General features: G+C 39.4%; 1 protein-coding gene and 1 non-coding gene across 5 annotated transcripts in view; one reads left to right on the plus strand and one right to left on the minus strand.

The window, feature by feature from the left end:
- Positions 1–4,858: 4,858 nt before the first annotated feature.
- The window catches only part of LRRD1 (leucine rich repeats and death domain containing 1), a 40,995-nt gene continuing 27,849 nt past the window's right edge, over positions 4,859–18,004 (minus strand). The window contains exons 3-5 of one of the 4 annotated variants that reach the window (XM_061413413.1): positions 15,132–15,293; positions 12,911–13,028; positions 4,859–5,008 (exon numbers count right to left, since the gene is read on the minus strand). In XM_061413413.1, the coding sequence (XP_061269397.1) occupies positions 4,927–5,008; positions 12,911–13,028; positions 15,132–15,293 (362 nt within the window). In that variant the 3' untranslated portion in view covers positions 4,859–4,926. Of the gene's footprint in view, positions 5,009–11,524; positions 12,301–12,910; positions 13,029–13,686; positions 13,842–15,131; positions 15,294–18,004 lie in introns of those variants that run through there. The other 3 variants (XM_061413412.1, XM_061413414.1, XR_009735775.1) reach the window with 3 other exon arrangements.
- Positions 5,335–5,406, plus strand: TRNAC-ACA (transfer RNA cysteine (anticodon ACA)). The gene has a single exon. It is a non-coding gene; the product is annotated as a tRNA-Cys (tRNA).

Below are 18,004 nucleotides of genomic sequence, written 5' to 3' on the forward strand. Positions count from 1 at the left end.
TGGACTGGTTGGATCTCCTTGCAGTCCAAGGGTCTCTCAAGAGTCTTCTCCAACACCACAGTTCAAAAGCATCAATTCTTCGGCGCTGAGCTTTCTTCACAGTCCAACTCTCACATCCATACATGATGACTGGAAAAACCATAGCCTTGACTAGACAGACCTTTGTTAGCAAAGTAATGTCTCTGCTTTTTAATATGCTATCTAGGTTGGTCATAACTTTCCTTCCAAGGAGTAAGAATCTTTTAATTTCATGGCTGCAGTCACCATCTGCAGTGATTTTGGAGCCCAGAAAAATAAAATCAGCCACTGTTTCCCCATCTATTTGCCATGAGGTGATGGGACCAGATGCCATGATCTTCGTTTTCTGAATGTCGAGCTTTAAGCCAACTTTTTCACTGTCTTCTTTCACTTTAATCAAGAGGCTCTTCAATTCTTCCTCACTTTCTGCCATCAGGGTGGTGTCATCTGCATATCTGAGGTTATTGATATTTCTGCCGGCAATCCTGATTCCAGCTTGTGCTTCCTCCAGCCCAGCGTTTCTCATGATGTACTCTGCATACAAGTTAAATAAGCAAGGTGACAATATACAGCCTTGACGTACTCCTTTTCCTATTTGGAACCAGTCTGTTTTTCCATGTATGGTGTCAAATCAGTAGTAAATAGAACTTCTGGGGCCTTAGCACAAACCGATGATAAGTGGCACCAAACTCTGCTGCTGCTGCTAAGTCACTTCAGTTGTGTCCAACTCTGTGCAGCCCCATAGACGGCAGCCCACCAGGCTCCCCTGTCCCTGGGATCCTCCAGGCAAGAACACTGGAGTGGGTTGCCATTTCCTTCTCCAATGCATGAAAGTGAAAAGTGAAAGTGAAGTCGCTCAGTCGTGTCCGACTCTTCGAGACCCCATGGACTACAGCCTACCAGGCTCCTCCGTCCACGGAATTTTCCAGGCAAGAGTGTTGGAGTGGGGTGCCATTGCCTTCTCCCTGGGCACCAAACTCTAGTAGTTGTTATTCTTCACTGCTATGCACTTGCAGTAGAGAAACATTGCTTGCTTCACTTAAGAATGTTGTTGATGAAATTATATTCCTTTTTTTTAATTTAAATTTATTTATTTAAGTATTCCTTTTTTAAAAGGTATTTTAACTAGCTGCTTTCTTCATGCCTGCATGCATGTTGAGACACTCTACTCTAAGGCACATCTGGCTCTTTGCGACCCCATGGACTGTGGCCTGCCAGGCTCCTCTCTGTCCATGGAATTCTCCAGGCAAGAATACTGAAGTGGGTTGCCATTTCTTCCTCCAGGGGATCTTCCTGGCCTAGGGGTTGAACCTGTGTCCTGTATCTCCTGCATTAGCAGGCACATTCTTTACCCACTGAGCCACCTGGGGATCCCCGGCTCCTTTTTCTGTGGAATGGCATTTGTGCTTGAAAGAACAAGTGACAGACTTTGGTCATTCAGGGTTGGGTATTTGACAGATGTTTTCTTGAAAATGAAGTCAGCCTCTCCTTTCAAGGAAAACCACTGGCAGTATTTGTTGTCAATGATAAAAATTAAAGTGTTCAAATAAAAATTAAGAATTTTAGAAAACTTACATCTACCTATATGAACTTGACAACTTACCAATTCTTGAGACTTCTCTATACAGGAAATTTAGTAACAAGGGCTGTTTGTGTAATAAAATGTGTCTACATATTGAATCTTTGTATAGTTAAAAGAGCCCATATTTTCAAATGTCCAGTACGTAATGTTGCAAGATCATGCACAAGTGAAACAGCCAAAGTACAAGGGAAGGCCCTCTCTTCAGTGACCTAGCACTGTGCCCAGAAGTGCCCTCATTCTTGTCATGCCCCAGCAAATGCAGAGGAGTGTAAGAGACGCATGGAGGAGCGTCTCCCAACAATGCCTGCCCTTCTCTATATAGCTCTTTGTTAGGGACTGAATGTTTATGTGCCCCCAGAATTCTTATGTTGAAGCCCCAACCCCTAATGTGACTGATTTTGGAGTTAAGACCTGTGAGGCAGAGATAATGGTTAAATTAGATTACAAAGTTGGGACCCAAGTCTGATAGGGCTGCTGTGCTTATAAGAAGGTAAGGAGATGCCATCTGCTTGCTCTCTCCATTATGCGAGGACACCGTGAAGGACACATCTGCAAGCCAGGAAGAGAGTTTCATCAGGAGCCACAGCACTCTGTGTCTTGATCCTGGACTTCCTGGCCTCCACAACTGTGAGAAATAAATTTCTATTGTTACACCCAGTCTGTTTTATTTTGTTATGGCAGCCCATGCTGACTAATATACTTATCAGGACAATTCTCACCTACCCTGTTCTGGAATTATGATTTATGTATTCCTGCTCTGTGTTCTCATAGTACTTTCTTTTTATCTCTATTATGACTCATGTCACACTCTAAGTATTCAAACATTCATGTGAATATAAAAAAAAAAAATTATTGAGCTCTTCAGACAGTTCAGTTCAGTTCAGTCGCTCAGTCATGTCCGACTTTGTGACCCCATGAACCGCAGCACGCCAGGCCTCCCTGTCCATCACCAACTCCTAGAGTTCACTCAGACTCATGTCCATTGAGTCAGTGATGCCATCCAGCCATCTCATCCTCTGTCATCCCCTTCTCCTCCTGCCCCCAATCCCCCCCAGCATCAGTCTTTTCCAATGAGTCAACTCTTCGCATGAGGTGGCCAAAGTACTGGAGTTTCAGCTTCAGCATCATTCCTTCCAAAGAAATCCCAGGGCTGATCTCCTTCAGAATGGACTGGTTGGCTCTTACCATAGGCCAAAGCACTCACCTTGGTACTGGGTACAGAGTTCTGAATAAAAAGTCTTTCTTCTCATAGGGCTAATAAAGACATAAGCTTAAGTTTAAGATAAGCAGGGCAATTTGACTGAGAAAGACTTGGGGGAAAGGAGCTACTTGTAATTTGGGGATCAGGGAAGACTTTGTTAAGGAGGTAACACTTCAGCTGTGCCGGGGTCCAGCCCCAGCTGATCCAGGGTATTCAAAGGAGAGACGGCATCGGCGACCTATTTATTTAAATATTCATCAAAGATATAAAGAGTGATAGAATGAGGATAGCTCAGTGAGGAAATTCAGTGGAGAAAAGAGGCTGAAATAAGGATAGCTCAGTAGGAAAATTCAGTGAAGAAAAGAGGCTGAACAATTCAGCCAGAACGTAAGAGAAAGAACGACATGGGGAGACCAAGTTTCAGTGAACAAGGCCCGCACTTTATTTTCCAAAGTAGTTTTTATACCTTAAGTTATGCATAGAGGATAATGGGGGAAGGGGTAGAGTCATGCAGTAAGCCAGGCTTTCTTCCTGCAAACTTATCATATGCAAAAGTTTAGGTGATTTGCATCATCTTCTGGCCCGGAGGCCTGTTAACATTTTAAGACCCTTTCTTCAGAAAACTTATTTTTCTCTAAAGGTGATTAGGCAGGTGCCACACTCCAAAAGCATTAAAGTTGCATTCCTATAGGGCAAAGGTGTGGTGGGCTACAACAAAAAAGAATTAACTCAAGGGTCCAAGGTTACAAACACTGCCAGGGACACAGCAGATAAGGGATATGGAGACTTAGCAGCAAACATTGGCCCAACAAGTGAAAAACCCTTCACCAATACAATTTCTAATCAATCTTTTAACTGCTCAAAGGAATCTGTATTTAGTTTAGAACATCTCATGCCCCTCACAGTTGGGAGGCTCTGAGCAATCACATGTGGCCGGAAAAACCTATTCAGGCAGGCTACAGGATTTCCAAAGGAGTTTGTAGGTTGAAACACTGTCACACCCAGGAATTATTAACTAGAGCTGTAAGCTAACTCTTTTTTCAGAGAGAGGTAGAGGGGGACAGCCCCCCATAAAGTCAGAGGTGTAGGTGAAAGCACAAAGCAGAAATCAGGCAGACTCTGGTTTTGGGGGTAGATGCTCGAGAATTTCCAGGGGGACTCCTGAGGCTCGATCCTGCCTTTGTGTATGCCGAGCCTCCTTCCTCATGACCTTTGCCACGGGTGGAGTTCCTCACCCTGGCTCCCGGCAGTGATAGAATTCCAGTTGAGCTATTCCAGATCCTGAAAGATGATGCTGTGGAAAGTACTGCACTCAATATGCAATATGCTGGCTCCCGGCAGAGCTGAGACCTGGGTAGTGACAAGGGTAAGTTCATGAGAGAATCAAAAGGAAGAGTATTCTAGGCAGAAGGAACAGCAAGTGCAAAGACCCTGGGTTAGGAATGTGCAAACGGGCTGTTCAAGAAATAGAAAAGGTAGCAAATGTGACTGGGGAATGGTGGGTGAAGGGCAGAAAAATAAGCACCATAACCAGAGAACCAGATACAAACCTTTCAACTATGGTGTGTGGGATTTAATTTAAATTTCAAATATTTCAACAGAGCATTGTGTTAGTTATGTTGTATTATGTGTTGATGTATGTGCAGGCAATTGCAACAATATGGAATTTAATTCTCAGGATGGTCAGCTAGAGTTTGAATAAGAAAGGCCATATCAGAGACAGCCACTAAAAGCTAGATACCAGAGGCTTTCCTAATTTTCCGAGTAAAAGTTAGAAATGTGTTTTCATTGCTAAAATTATATATATTATGTAAATATAGAATAAAATACTATATGGGTTTTTAACTGTAAAAAATAGTGACATTTTATATGTATATATTGCATTCGCTAAAATACTTGATACACTCCTGAATATACAAATTCTCTCCAAAAAGCCCAACTTTAAAAATAGGCAAAGAACTTGAATAGATATTTCTTCAAAGAAGATATACAAATAGCCAATAAGCATATGAAAAAAATTGTTCACCATTACTAATCATTAGGTAAATGTAAATCAAGACCACAATGAAATACCACTTTATATCCATTAGAATGGCTGTTATAAAAATACAGAAAATAACAAGTCTTACCAAGATAAATGTACTCTTGTACACTTCTGGTGAGGATATAAAATTGTGCAGTCATTTTGGAAAACAGCATGGTGATTCCTAAAAAAATTAATCATAGAATTACCATATGATCCAGCAATTTCTCCATGGTGATGCTAGTGCAGAAAGTGCAAGAGATGCAGGTTCAAATCCTGGTTTGGGAAGATCCCCTGGAGTAGGAAATGGCAACCTGCTCCAGTACTCTTACCTGGAATATCCCATGGACAGAAGAGCCTGGCAGGCTATTGTCCATGGAGCTACGAAGAGTTGGCTGAGTACACGCACCATCAGCCAGCAATTTCACTTCTGGATATATATCCAAAAGAACTGAAAGTTGGGACTTAAACAAAAGTTTGTACCCCCATGTTTATAGCAGTATTATAACTTCCCTGGTGGCTCAGATGGTAAAGCGTCTGCCTACAATGCAAGAGACCCAGGTTCGATCCCTGGTTTGGGAAGATCCTCTGGAAAAGGAATTGGCAACCCACTCCAGTACTCTTGCCTGGAAAATCCCATGGACGGAGGAGCGTGGTAGGCTACAGTCCATGGGGTCGCAAAGAGTCAGACATGACTGAGCAACTTCACTTCACTTCATTCACAAAAACTAAAGCGTGGAAGTAACTCAGGTGTCTATCAATAGATAAATGGATAAACAAAATATGGCATAAATTCACAATGGAATATTGTTCAAGCTTAAAAGTGAATGCAATTCTGAAGACATTATGCTAAGTGAAATAAGCCTGACATAAAAAGACAAATATTGTATGATTCCATTTCTATGAGATACCTAGAGACAGAAAGTAGAATGGTGTTTACAGGGCTGAGGAGAAGGGCAAAGGGTTAATGGGTTTGAAGTTGCAATATGGGATGATGAAAAAGTTCTGGAGGTGAATGGCAGCAATTGTTGCATAACCATGTCAGTGTTCTTAATCCCGCTTAAAAAATGGTCAAGCTGATAAATTTTATGTGTGCTTTACCACAGTTAAAAAAAATTCCATCCAGCCCCGTAGTCTCTTCTGTTAAGGTTGACTCTCCAGCTCAATCCCACAACTGTTGTTTGTCTAGGTTGAAATTTGGAAGATTCTGGTTGCCTAAACTAGACTATCAGATTAGTCAAATCTTATCTCTAGTATGTTGTCACATTTACCCCCAGTGTATCTTTCCTGAAAGGTGTGGTTAGCATATTTAAAAATGACAGAGCTGGGATTTTGTTGCACTTACAGATTACATAACTCTATGTCTGTGTGTGTGTGTGCATGTGTGTGTGAGAGAGAGAATTGTATTAAGATTTGCTTCATTGATGGAGTAAGGTTCTAGGGGAATGTAACTAACCCTCACCTGAAACTGTTGTTGGCTACCATTGTCTACCAAAATCAAAACAGTATTGGTACACTGAGTAAGATTATGTTCAGATAAATTTCAAAAGAAGTGGAAACTCTAATTTCTGTAAGAAGCCAGACTTTGAAATTGGGAAAATAATACATGCATGCTATTCAATATGCGTTTGGGTATTTGTTCTATAAAGAATATGGGATAATTAGAAATAAACCCATGTACCTTACTGTCAAAAAGCTGGAATAACTGGAAGTGAAAGCACTGTGCCAGCCTGACTTTGAGGAGGTTTTATCACCTCTTCTTCATTTAGGTTGAGGTTAAAGATTTAATGAAGGAAGAAAGAACATTGCTATAGTTGAGATGAGAAGGCAAAATGTAAGTGGAAAGAGAATAATGTAGAGAAGTGATAGTAGCAACATTCATTCTCCAGCAGAGCCATGCCTAGGGGTGTGAGTTCCTTATTTTCTGGAGGCTATCAGCAAGAATACAGAAGTTAATAGAGTGAGAATTTGACAGAGGCACAAAGTTGCAAAATGAGGACATTAAAGTTTATGTCAGGCTCCAGTTACAAAGTATAAAAAAATAATTTGCCCAAGGCAAGGAAAAGTAAGATGGAGGTGAGTTACCCGGAAGGAGGAGACATTTTCTGTTAATAGGATATTTTTAGACCTTAGGACAATCACCACCATATGGGAGACTGGGAAGAAACTTAAACTAAGGGCCTCAAAATGAAGGAAGATGCTTTTTGATTCATGCAGGAAGCCCTGGTCCAAAACCAATATTATTTTTTAAGCAAAGAGATGGAAAAGCATTCCAGGAATAATATACAAAGAAACCAGGATTTCTGCTTCTACTTAAGATGAGGAAAACCACATAAGGATTTTCTTAAACCCTTAAATCCAAATTCCTGGAGAAAAAAAATTTCTAAAATCATAGCTTTCTTTTGAAACCGTTAGAGAGCTGTGATCGTAAGACAACCAAGCAGACTGAATTTAAGTATTGACAAACTCCACTGAGGAAAAATGGGACTCTTGAACCATTTCAGTTTTGGGAGAGCCAAAAAAATTGGGAGTTTTTCTTTGGGAGTTTCAAGAAAAACTAAGAGGCCACTATAGAAGCATGTAAGAAGTAATGTGCTAACATTGTTAAAATGAATTTCTGAAGGCCAAATTATTTTTGGTCAAATATAACAGAAAATTAATCATGAGAAAATTTGAATTAAAATAAATATTAAAGGGAATTCTTTAGGCAGGAGTAAAATGATCTAGACAAGATAGAAATGCAACGAGGAATGCAGAACCCTGGGAGAAATAATTTATATATATATGTGTGTATAAATGCATACATATTGACTTTAAAAGCAATGATTATAAAGTTAGTCAATTTAAATATAGAATTAAAAATGCAACACAACAAATGAAGAGAGGAGAACATGCATTAAGAAGTTTTACGTCTTGTGTATTTTGCTATATGAATGTTGTGATTTCTAATGTAATCTCTAAAATAATAGAAATAAAATCAGTAGAAAAATAATAAAATGATTGGTCAAATTAAGACAGGTAATGAGAATAAACATAAGAAGGTGAGACAAATGGAAAACATGTAGCAAGATGGCTGATATAAAACTAAACATATAGAGTGATGTCAGGGAAGATGGCAGTCAAAAACTCCTAGAAATCTCCCCTCTAAAATAACAAGAAAACAGACCTAAAATGTGTCAGAATCAATTTTTTGAGAACTCTGAAAACTAATCAAAACCTGTCAGCAATCCATGGAGCATTTATTAAAGAAAAGCAGCTGTATCTTGATAAGAACAGCAAGCTTCAAGTATTTTTAACCTAATCTACTCCCATCCTCCTGCAGTAGCTTTGAAAACTAACCACATGCATTTGTGAAGATCAGCTATCTTAACAGCCACTGATGGAAACAAAAGGATTTACATGGTATGGACCTAACAGAAGCAGAAGATATTAAGAAGAGATGGCAAGAATACACAGAAGAACTGTACAAAAAAGATCTTCACGACCCAGATAATCACTATGGTGTGATCACTGACCTAGAGCCAGACATCCTGGAATGTGAAGTCAAGTGGGCCTTAGAAAGCATCACTGTGAACAAAGCTAGTGGAGGTGATGGAATTCCAGTGGAGCTATTTCAAATCCTCAAAGATGATGCTGTGAAAGTGCTGCACTCAATATGCCAGCAAATTTGAAAAACTCAGCAGTGGCCACAGGACTGGAAAAGGTCAGTTTTCATTCCAATCCCAAAGAAAGGCAATGCCAAAGAATGCTCAAACTACCGCACAATTGCACTCATCTCACACGCTAGTAAAGCCATGCTCAAAATTCTCCAAGCCAGGCTTCAGCAATATGTGAACCGTGAACTTCCTGACGTTCAAGCTGGTTTTAGAAAAGGCAGAGGAACCAGAGATCAAATTGCCAACATCTGCTGGATCATCAAAAAAGCAAGAGAGTTCCAGAAAAACATCTATTTCTGCTTTATTGACTATGCCAAAGCCTTTGACTGTGTGGATCATAATAAACTGTGGAAAATTCTGAAAAAGATGGGAATATCAGACCACCTGATCTGCCTCTTGATAAACCTATATGCAGTTCAGGAAGCAACAGTTAGAACTGGACATGTGACAACAGACTGGTTCCAAATAGGAAAAAGGAGTACGTCAAGGCTGTATATTGTCACCCTGCTTATTTAACTTATATGCAGAGTACATCATGAGAAACACTGGGCTGGAAGAAGCACAAGCTGGAATCAAGATTACCAGGAGAAATATCAATAACCTCAGATATGCAGATAACACCACCCTGATGGCAGAAAGTGAAGAGGAACTAAAAAGCCTCTTGATGAAAGTGAAGGTGGAGAGTGAAAACGTTGGCTTAAAGCTCAACATTCAGAAAACGAAGATCATGGCATCCGGTCCCATCACTTCATGGGAAATAGATGGGGAAACAGTGGAAACAGTGTCAGACTTTATTTTTAGGGGCTCCAAAATCACTACAGATGGTGACTGCAGCCATGAAATTAAAAGACGCTTACTCCTTGGTAGGAAAGTTATGACCAACCTAGATGGCATATTCAAAAGCAGAGACATCACTTTGCCAACAAGGGTTCATCTAGTCAAGGCTATGGTTTTTCCAGTGGTCATGTATGGATGTGGGAGTTGGACTGTGAAGAAAGCTGAGCACCGAAGAATTGATGCTTTTGAACTGTGGTGTTGGAGAAGACTCTTGAGAGTCCCTTGGACTGCAAGGAGATCCAACCAGTCCATTCTGAAGGAGATCAGCCCTGGGATTTCTTTGGAAGGAATGATGCTAAAGCTGAAGCTCCAGTACTTTGGCCACCTCATGCGAAGAGTTGTCTCATTGGAATAGACTCTGATGCTGGGAGGGATTGGGGGCAAGAGGAGAAGGGGACGAGAGAGGATGAGATGGCTGGATGGCATCACTGACTCAATGGACGTGAGTCTGAGTGAACTCTAGGAGTTGGTGATGGACAGGGAGGCCTGGCGCGCTGCGATTCATGGGGTCTCAAAGAGTCGGACATGACTGAGTGACTGAACTGAACTGAAGCCCTATTAATACAGACTTAGGTGTAAATCTTTATGATCTTGGATTAGAAAATGGTTCCTTGTACAGTATATATAAAGGATTGTGGTGCTTCAGAAGACTCTTGAGAGTCCCTTGAACTGTAAGGAGATCAAACCAATCAATCCTGAAGGAAATCAACCCTGAGTATTCATGGAAGGACTGATGCTAAAACTCTTCAGAGCCTACCTCTCTCTATGGAAGTCTCTCCAAGGAACCTTCTCGACCCTTCCTCAGTCAGAATTGTTCCCTGCTCCTGAGGTGGCGCCAAAGGACCAAGGAATTGGGGGAGTTCAGCTGCCCCACAAACTCAGGAAGACAGTGACCTGAACCTCTCTCTCCGCCAGACTGGCTGCCCTTGATCTACACTATAAAAGGAATAATTTGAAATTTTGATCATGAGGTTGATATGCTTATATCTGTGTTTTTAAAACATAAATCTGGCAACAAAATACAGTGAGCTCTGGGTGAGTCTATGGGTAAGACAGGAAACCCTGATGGGTGAGAGGGTGAGAGGTGAAGAATCTGCCTGCCAGTGCAGGAGACGCAGATTCAATAACTGGGTTGGGAAGATCCCCACCGGAGAAGGGAATGGCTACCCACTCCCCTGGGCAGAGGAGCCTGGAAGGCTCCATGGGGTCTCACTGGGGGGTCCATGGGGTTGCAAAATAGTTGGACATAACTGAGCAACTAAACAACAACAAATATGATAAAACATCTGTTTGAAAGGCTGTTGTAGCAGTCTGGCAAAAGATAAGAACTGGGCACAGTGAAAGTTGTGATGTTGTTCTGATGTTATCCAGTTTTCTTCTCTCTCTCACTTACAGACTAAAGTTTTCCCAAGAAAAGTTTCTGGTCTTTTATCTTTGAAGGAAGGATAGAGAACCTGCCTATGTCACTTAATTATTCTAGGTCTTACTTTTCTTATCTGTAAACTAATAGACAGTTTCCAAGTTCCTTCCTATTTTAATGTTCTATGGAAATACTTTGCTGCCAGTTGAGAATGTTAACCATCGACACCAACCACGGGTGAAACAAATAATACTTCAGGATTCCTCATTTTTCACTGACTTAAGCTCGTGGGGGGCTACCTGAGTGACTTGGTGGTAGAGAATCCTCCTGCAATGCAGGAGATGTGGGTTTGATCCCAGGGTTAGGAAGATCCCCTGGAGAAGGAAATGGCAACCGACTCCAGTATTCCTGCCTGGGAAGTCCCATGGAGATGAGCCTGGTGGGCTACAGTCCATGGGGTCACAAAAGAGTCGGACACAACTTAGGGACGGAACGACAATAAGAAGCTAGTGTGACCTGAGTCTCCAAGTGATTGGGAATATTCTAGACAGTGTACAGTTTTTATTAACTTTATAAAATAACTTTCTATTTAAAAGATACAGACATTTTGTGATGTGAGACCAAATTAAACACAGTACTTAAACACAGTACATGGATTTAAACACCGTGTATCTTATTGTCTTTATTCTTGTTTTGGAAGTGCAACATGAAATACTGGTTCCCAACTACAGCACCTGTCTCCAGTCCTTCTCTATTTTTAAACTTTTCCCACAGTAATAAGAGTGCCTAAAGATTTATATTCACTAAAAAAGCTGAGCGCAGAAGAATTGATGCTTTTGAACTATAGTGTTGGAGAAGACTCTTGAGAGTCCCTTGGACTGCAATGAGACCCAACCAGTCCATCCGAAAGGAAATCAGTCCTGAATATTCATTGGAAGGACTGATGCTGAACTTGAAACTCCAATACTTTGGCCACCTGATACGAAGAACTGACTCATTTGAAAAGACTCTGATGCTGGGAAAGATTGAAGGCGGGAGGAGAAGGAGACGAAAGAGGATGAGATAGTTGGATGGCATCACCAACTCCATGGACATAAGTTTGAGCAAGCACCAGGAGTTGGTAATGGACAGGGAAGCCTGGTGTGCTGCAGTCCATGGGATCGCAAAGAGTCGGACCCAACTGAGCAACTGAACTTAACTGAACTGAAGAATAGCTGTCTTTGTATCTGTATCTCTGAAGGGAGGGTAGAGAAACAACAGAACTAATACACAAAATAGTGTCTGTAATATTTTATTATGATGACACTAGAGTGGTAGCCAAAATTTATCATCTCTTAGGAATTCATAAAAAGAGACATGACATGTATTTCTCTTCTATCCAGTTTCAGTTATCTAAGTGCAGCCTAAGTTCTCAGTTCTTATTCCAGATACACTGTTCAGAATTTAATTGCACATGAAAAAAGTTTTAAAGCTGTTATTTTGTCCATAATCTCATATGCTCCTATCATAGTTAGCGCCCGAGTTAGTTGATCTCTTAAAGCAGCAGTGGTTACTGACAAGTTGTTCTTTTCCATTTTCCACTTATCAAGTACTTGGTGGACTCTCTCGCTTAGTGAAACAGTGCTGAAAAAATTTTAAATAATAATTATTTTAATTATCAGTTAGGAACATTGTTTTAAACTGCAACCTAGATATACAGTTTGCCAGAGTGACTAAATTAACTGAAGACAGTCTATATAAAAATATAGCATAGAGTTTGACACATAGTAAGTGAATATCAGTCCTATGCCAGCCCTTGTTGCCTTGTACAACACTGACAATTCAATTAACATTTGATTCTAAGAGAGATTTACTCAAGACCTCAATATAGTTGTGGCCTATTTACTGTAGACCAGTGCATTACTGCTCCTGCACTACATGCTTGATTTCATGACAACTCTCTTAGGTAAATCTGTTTATTTTACTAGTGGAAAACTGAGGCATACAAAAGTTAGAGAACTTATCCAGGGTCACAAAACTAGTTGGGATTTAGAGCCAAGCGGTCTATCCTCAGAGTTCTTGCTCTCAAACTACTGTAACCATATGGATCTCAAACATATAGTAAACTAAAATCAGTCTTTTATAACAAATAGAGTTCATGTTAATATGAATGTTTCAGAAGCATGTAATATCAGTATGATATAAACCAGAACATGAGAATGGGCTTATACTACAGGTTGTCATTTATACATACCTCAATGCAGACTTATCACTTTCTGAGATTGTCAGGTTTAATTTTTGACACAAAAATTGAAAATGTGTTTCAGTAATATTCTTGGCAACTATCTTGAAGATCTTCGCTAAGATTTTCTCTACAGTGGAACATAAAAGAAAATTTAGGCCATGTGTTTTGAAAAATGTACTCTATTTTGAGTTACTATTATAGCTAGGTTTTTTACTTCTGTGCTTTTATACAATGTATATATCAAACAAAATTGAAAAATAAGTACAGATATACTAATTGAAATTTGAGAAGATAACAAAATAGAAATTTGAACCACTTAGTCCATTTCTTCTAAATTCTGAATAACCCTAAACATAAATAACATAAATATCAATTTCCCATAAAATGTCTATTTAGAAGAATATCATAAGCAACTTCAAAGTGATCATTAAACCCTTTAATTCTTTAAGGATTTGAAACAAATTTAACTCCTTCCTTCAGTTCTGGCTTTTTAATATGCTTCTTTGGATATTATCCTGAGAAACCAAGTTTAACACTACTATAAATACGGTGTACACACACATATATATGCTTGTTTTATATTCACATCATGTATTTAATGAATGTTGGCTTAGACATAACTAGAGTGTTTTTAGTTTAGAAAAAGCTATTAGCTAATATGAACTAAATCCATCTTTCTGTTAACCAGGGTAACTTGAGAATTTTCAAAAACTAGAGATCTGCCACCCCTCTATAATCATCTCAAATATGTTTAGTGCTTTCTGTTTTAAAATGTTTATCCATACCATTAATCACTCAGGCTAGATTGTATGTTAATGATATAATTGAAAATCCAGTCTTCTAAGTGAAATTTTAAGGAAGAGACCCCATGTTCCTTGTTAATTGCAGGATAAATATATCTCCCATGATGACTTCCTTTTCAGTCTCTGTGGTGCCAAGCCTGCAGTGTGAAGGCCCCATGGGAATAAAGAAAGGCGATAAATGACTTGAATTCTCTTGTTTTTGCTGACTTTGATTTACTGTCATTGCCTGTTGAACTTTCCCTTCCATGGGCTAGAACCACATGAACCTTCTATCCTCAGGAACTTGAGTAACAGAATGTTAACAAGGAAGTTCAGTCATGTAACTTTACAGCCCTTCTCTAAAGTACTGTAACCTAGCAATAACACAGATCTTTAGAAAGGCCTTCAAGCTTTGTTTTACAAAAGTTTACAAAAGTAAACTTACCATTAAATATCCCCTTTTATGATAGCAGAACCAACTTGCATAGAAAGTTAGAGAAAAGAACTACTGTGACTTTTTTGCTTAGGCTCCTTCCATCAATGAGGCCATCTTCTTGCATAATCTTCAGATAGGTAACCATACATATTGTGGCTAAGGTAACCATACATATTGTGGCTTACAGAGGACTGTGCATTTTTAGTGACCATCTCAACAGATTAAAGGATTATGATGGTATAAACCTCTTGATTACACAGACAGGGTACATAATAGAATGATTTGGGGGGACAGTTGTATATATTCTCTTTCCCCAAATCTGGATCATTAAATTGCTTTAATACTTAAAAACTGCATTAAATTGGAGGACAAAAATCTGGATCTATTCTGAGGATTGACAGTGAGTGGCAAACTCAGAGTCCCAGGAAAAAGCTTAGACTTTGGGAACCCAAACCCAGGGAAAGAATGAGACAGTGAAACTTCCATCCAAAGACTTGGAGAAACCAGTCTCCATCTGGTGAAAGGGCATTTAAAGAAACTGGACCCAGTCTCTAAAGTAATCAGAGGAGTACTTAAGAACAGCAGAAATGAGGATTGCCTAAGGACTGCAGACAAGTAATAGCACTGGGCCAAGTAAACCTGATCTGTGAACTGCCTTCAAGGCCAAACACGACTTTTGGAACGACTGCATATGGTGATATAGTCCAGAACTGATAAAAAAAATTCAATATGTAGATTCTCTGAGTCTGGCCACGATCATGATGGCCACAACCTCTTGAAGTGCATCAAGGCTAGTAGATGGGGAGCAACTCATCTGTGACTTAAATTTACCTGTTTTTCAATGGTTCAAAATGTAAAGACCTAGATTAGATAATCTGAATTATCAAAATAAACTCCCAGCCTTCAGAAAAGGGAAGATGATAAATACTTTAATGTCCCTGCCAGATTGAAAACTTCTGATTAAAGCAAATTATTTGTGAACATACACATACCAGAAAATGACATTACCTACCATCTCTTTCATCTGCCCTCTGTAGATAGCGTGCAATAGTATACAATTGTTTTCCTTTACAGATTTCCATTGGTGGTCTCAGCAAAGGGTTATCATCAAAATTTATCTCCTTCAGTGAAAAAAGGTTGTAGATACCACTAGGCAGAACTGAAAGATTATTTCCTAGCAGAAAAAAAAATAATTGAATTATATCGTTTTGTAAAGGAAAACTATGGAGACAAATAACAACCATGTAAAGGACAGGGAGGTCTGGCATGCTGCAGTCCATGGCCACGAAGAGTCGGACACAACACGGCAACTTAACAACAACAACGAAAGGGGGTCTGTTGAGTCTCACTGACGCAGTGCCGGAGGAGCCTCACGGTGCTGGCAGATCTTAAGTTCTTGCTGTTGTCCACTTGCTAGGAGTGAAAAGGAGGATGTATAGAAACAGAGCAAGGATTCTTTTTTCTCATCGAGAATGACAGAATAAGATAGGAGGCTTTCCTCTTGCAATACCAGAATGGACTTTACAGAGTAAGTGTGATGGTACTTTTTTTCCAGTAATTTTTTAAAATAAACTTCTTGTTTCCAGGAATTTCAGATTTACAGAAAAGTTGCAGAAGTTGTATGGAGTTCTTGAATACTTTTCATCTAGTTTTAGTTTTCCCTGATGTTATCATCTCACATTATTATGTTACTTTTTTTGGGCCCATCATCCAGTGTGCAGGATCTTCAACGAGGAATTGAACCTGTGCCCTCTACAGTAGAAGCAGAGTATTAACTACTGCACTACCAGGGAAGTCCCCTCTGTCACATTTTTAAATCCAAGAAGCTAACGTTGACACAGTACTATTAAATAGGCTTTGGATGCTTTTGAATTTCATTATATTTCCATCAATGTCCTTTTTCTGTTCCAGTTATCTATTCCAGGATAGCACACTGCATACAGGTATGTCTTCCAGTCCATGAGAATTCCTCAGCCTGTCCTTGTTTCTCAAGATCTTAATGGTTTTGTATAGAACTGGTTAGGAGTTCGAAGAATATTTCCTAATATGAGTTTATCTGATATATTTTTTCATAAATAGACTGGGGTTATGGGTTTTTGGAAAGAACACCACAGAGATTGAGTGCTCTCTTCACCTCAGGGATACCTGACATCCACAAGATATCACTGGCGTGTTAACCTTGATCCCTTGGCTAAAATAGTGTCTGCCAGGTTTCTGCAAGGTAATGTTTTTATTTTCTCCTTTCCATACTTTGTTCTTTAGAACGGGATTATAAAGTCTAGTCCATCCTCAAAGAGTGGAGAGTAAGCTCCACTTCCTTAAATGTAATTTTTTCAAAACCATCTTAATCTATTGATAATATAAACTTGACATGAAAAGTAAAACTGTGATTACAGACAAAGAATTTGTCATCACTTCAAGAGGAACTGGCCTAAAGTCTGCCTTTGTGTTATTTGTATATTTTATGGTTGTGTTATTTTAGCCAAGAATAAAGGAACCTGGTTCCTTTTAGTGAAGAAAGGTTTTAGAAACCAAGATCTGGGTACTAGGTTGTTTCTTGGAGTATGTGCTGCTTCTGACTCATGTATATTCTCTCTCCCTGATATTACTAGCTCTGGGAAAAACCAGTTACCATGTCTTGAAGGGGCTGACATAGCAGGGAACTCAATTCTGCTGCCAGTAGCCACATAAATAAGTTTTGAAGCAAATCTACTAGCCTTAATCAAGCCTGTCTGTAGTACCAACCAATAGATTGGCTGCCATCTCATACAAGATTCTGAGACAGAGCAAGTCAACTAAACACCGTCTGGGTTCCTGACCCTCAGAAACTGTGTGAAATAAATATGTTATTGATTTGAGAAGCTAAATTTTGTGGAAATTTGTCACACATCAACAGATAACCGATATAACAGCTACCAGCTGAAAGTACTGTGAGATCTAAGGAGCTGCCAACTGCAGGGAAGGAGTTTGCATTTTTAATTCAGCAACTTAAGTGCCTGATGAAGCAACAATAGCAACCAGAACAAATGTCAACTTTCTTTGGAGAAAGATAGAATTGATGATAGACTTCAGGATTCAAAACAGAGAAACAAGAAAGTGTGGCTCACTCCCAGGAGAAAAAAACTGACTCAATTATTGTAGTTAACAATAAAAGAATTTTATTGTTAAAGCAGTTAATACAATGAAGTTTAAGAATATAAAGAAAGATAGTCTCAAATGAATGAAAAAATGGGAAATCTTGGAGGAGAACTATAAACTATGAAAAGAAAAATGGCAGTTCTAGAACTGAAAAATTTAGTATCTGAAATTAAAAGTTAATCCGACAGATGTAACAGAATAGAGATCATAGACAAGTCAGTAAACTTGAAGGCAGATCAGTATGAGATGCTTAAAAGCTGTGTGTGTACACACACACAGTTTTAGGGATTTGTAAGACAATACGTAAAGGTAATTGGAATCTTACAAAGAGAAGAGAGAAAATGAAGCAGAAAAAATTTTTGAAGAAATAGGTTAAAAATCCCCAATTTAGTAAAATATTCAGACCAGAAACAGCAAAATCCAAGCAGTATAAATAAACATGAAAACCACACCTTTAATGAATATCACAGAAAGTTCAGAGTAATCCTCTCAAAAAATCAGGTCCTCCACTGAATCAATCAAAAGTTGGAAAGCAATGACAGAATCAGCTTTTTCATAGTTCTGGCATTTACTCCAGGATTTTACAGTTAGTAGGACCCTGTTCCAGGAAGAAAATGGCAGAAGAGTTTTGGTAAGAGAGCACTGAGACTTTTCTCCCTGCCACTCTCCACTTCCAGGGCAGCAGCAGTCAGAGAGGGCTGGGGCGGCCTGCATTCCTGGTACAGCATGCTGGTATCAGAAAGCCAA

This window comes from Bos javanicus, chromosome 4 (genome assembly GCF_032452875.1).
Source record: "Bos javanicus breed banteng chromosome 4, ARS-OSU_banteng_1.0, whole genome shotgun sequence".
Taxonomy (NCBI): Eukaryota; Metazoa; Chordata; class Mammalia; order Artiodactyla; family Bovidae; genus Bos; species Bos javanicus.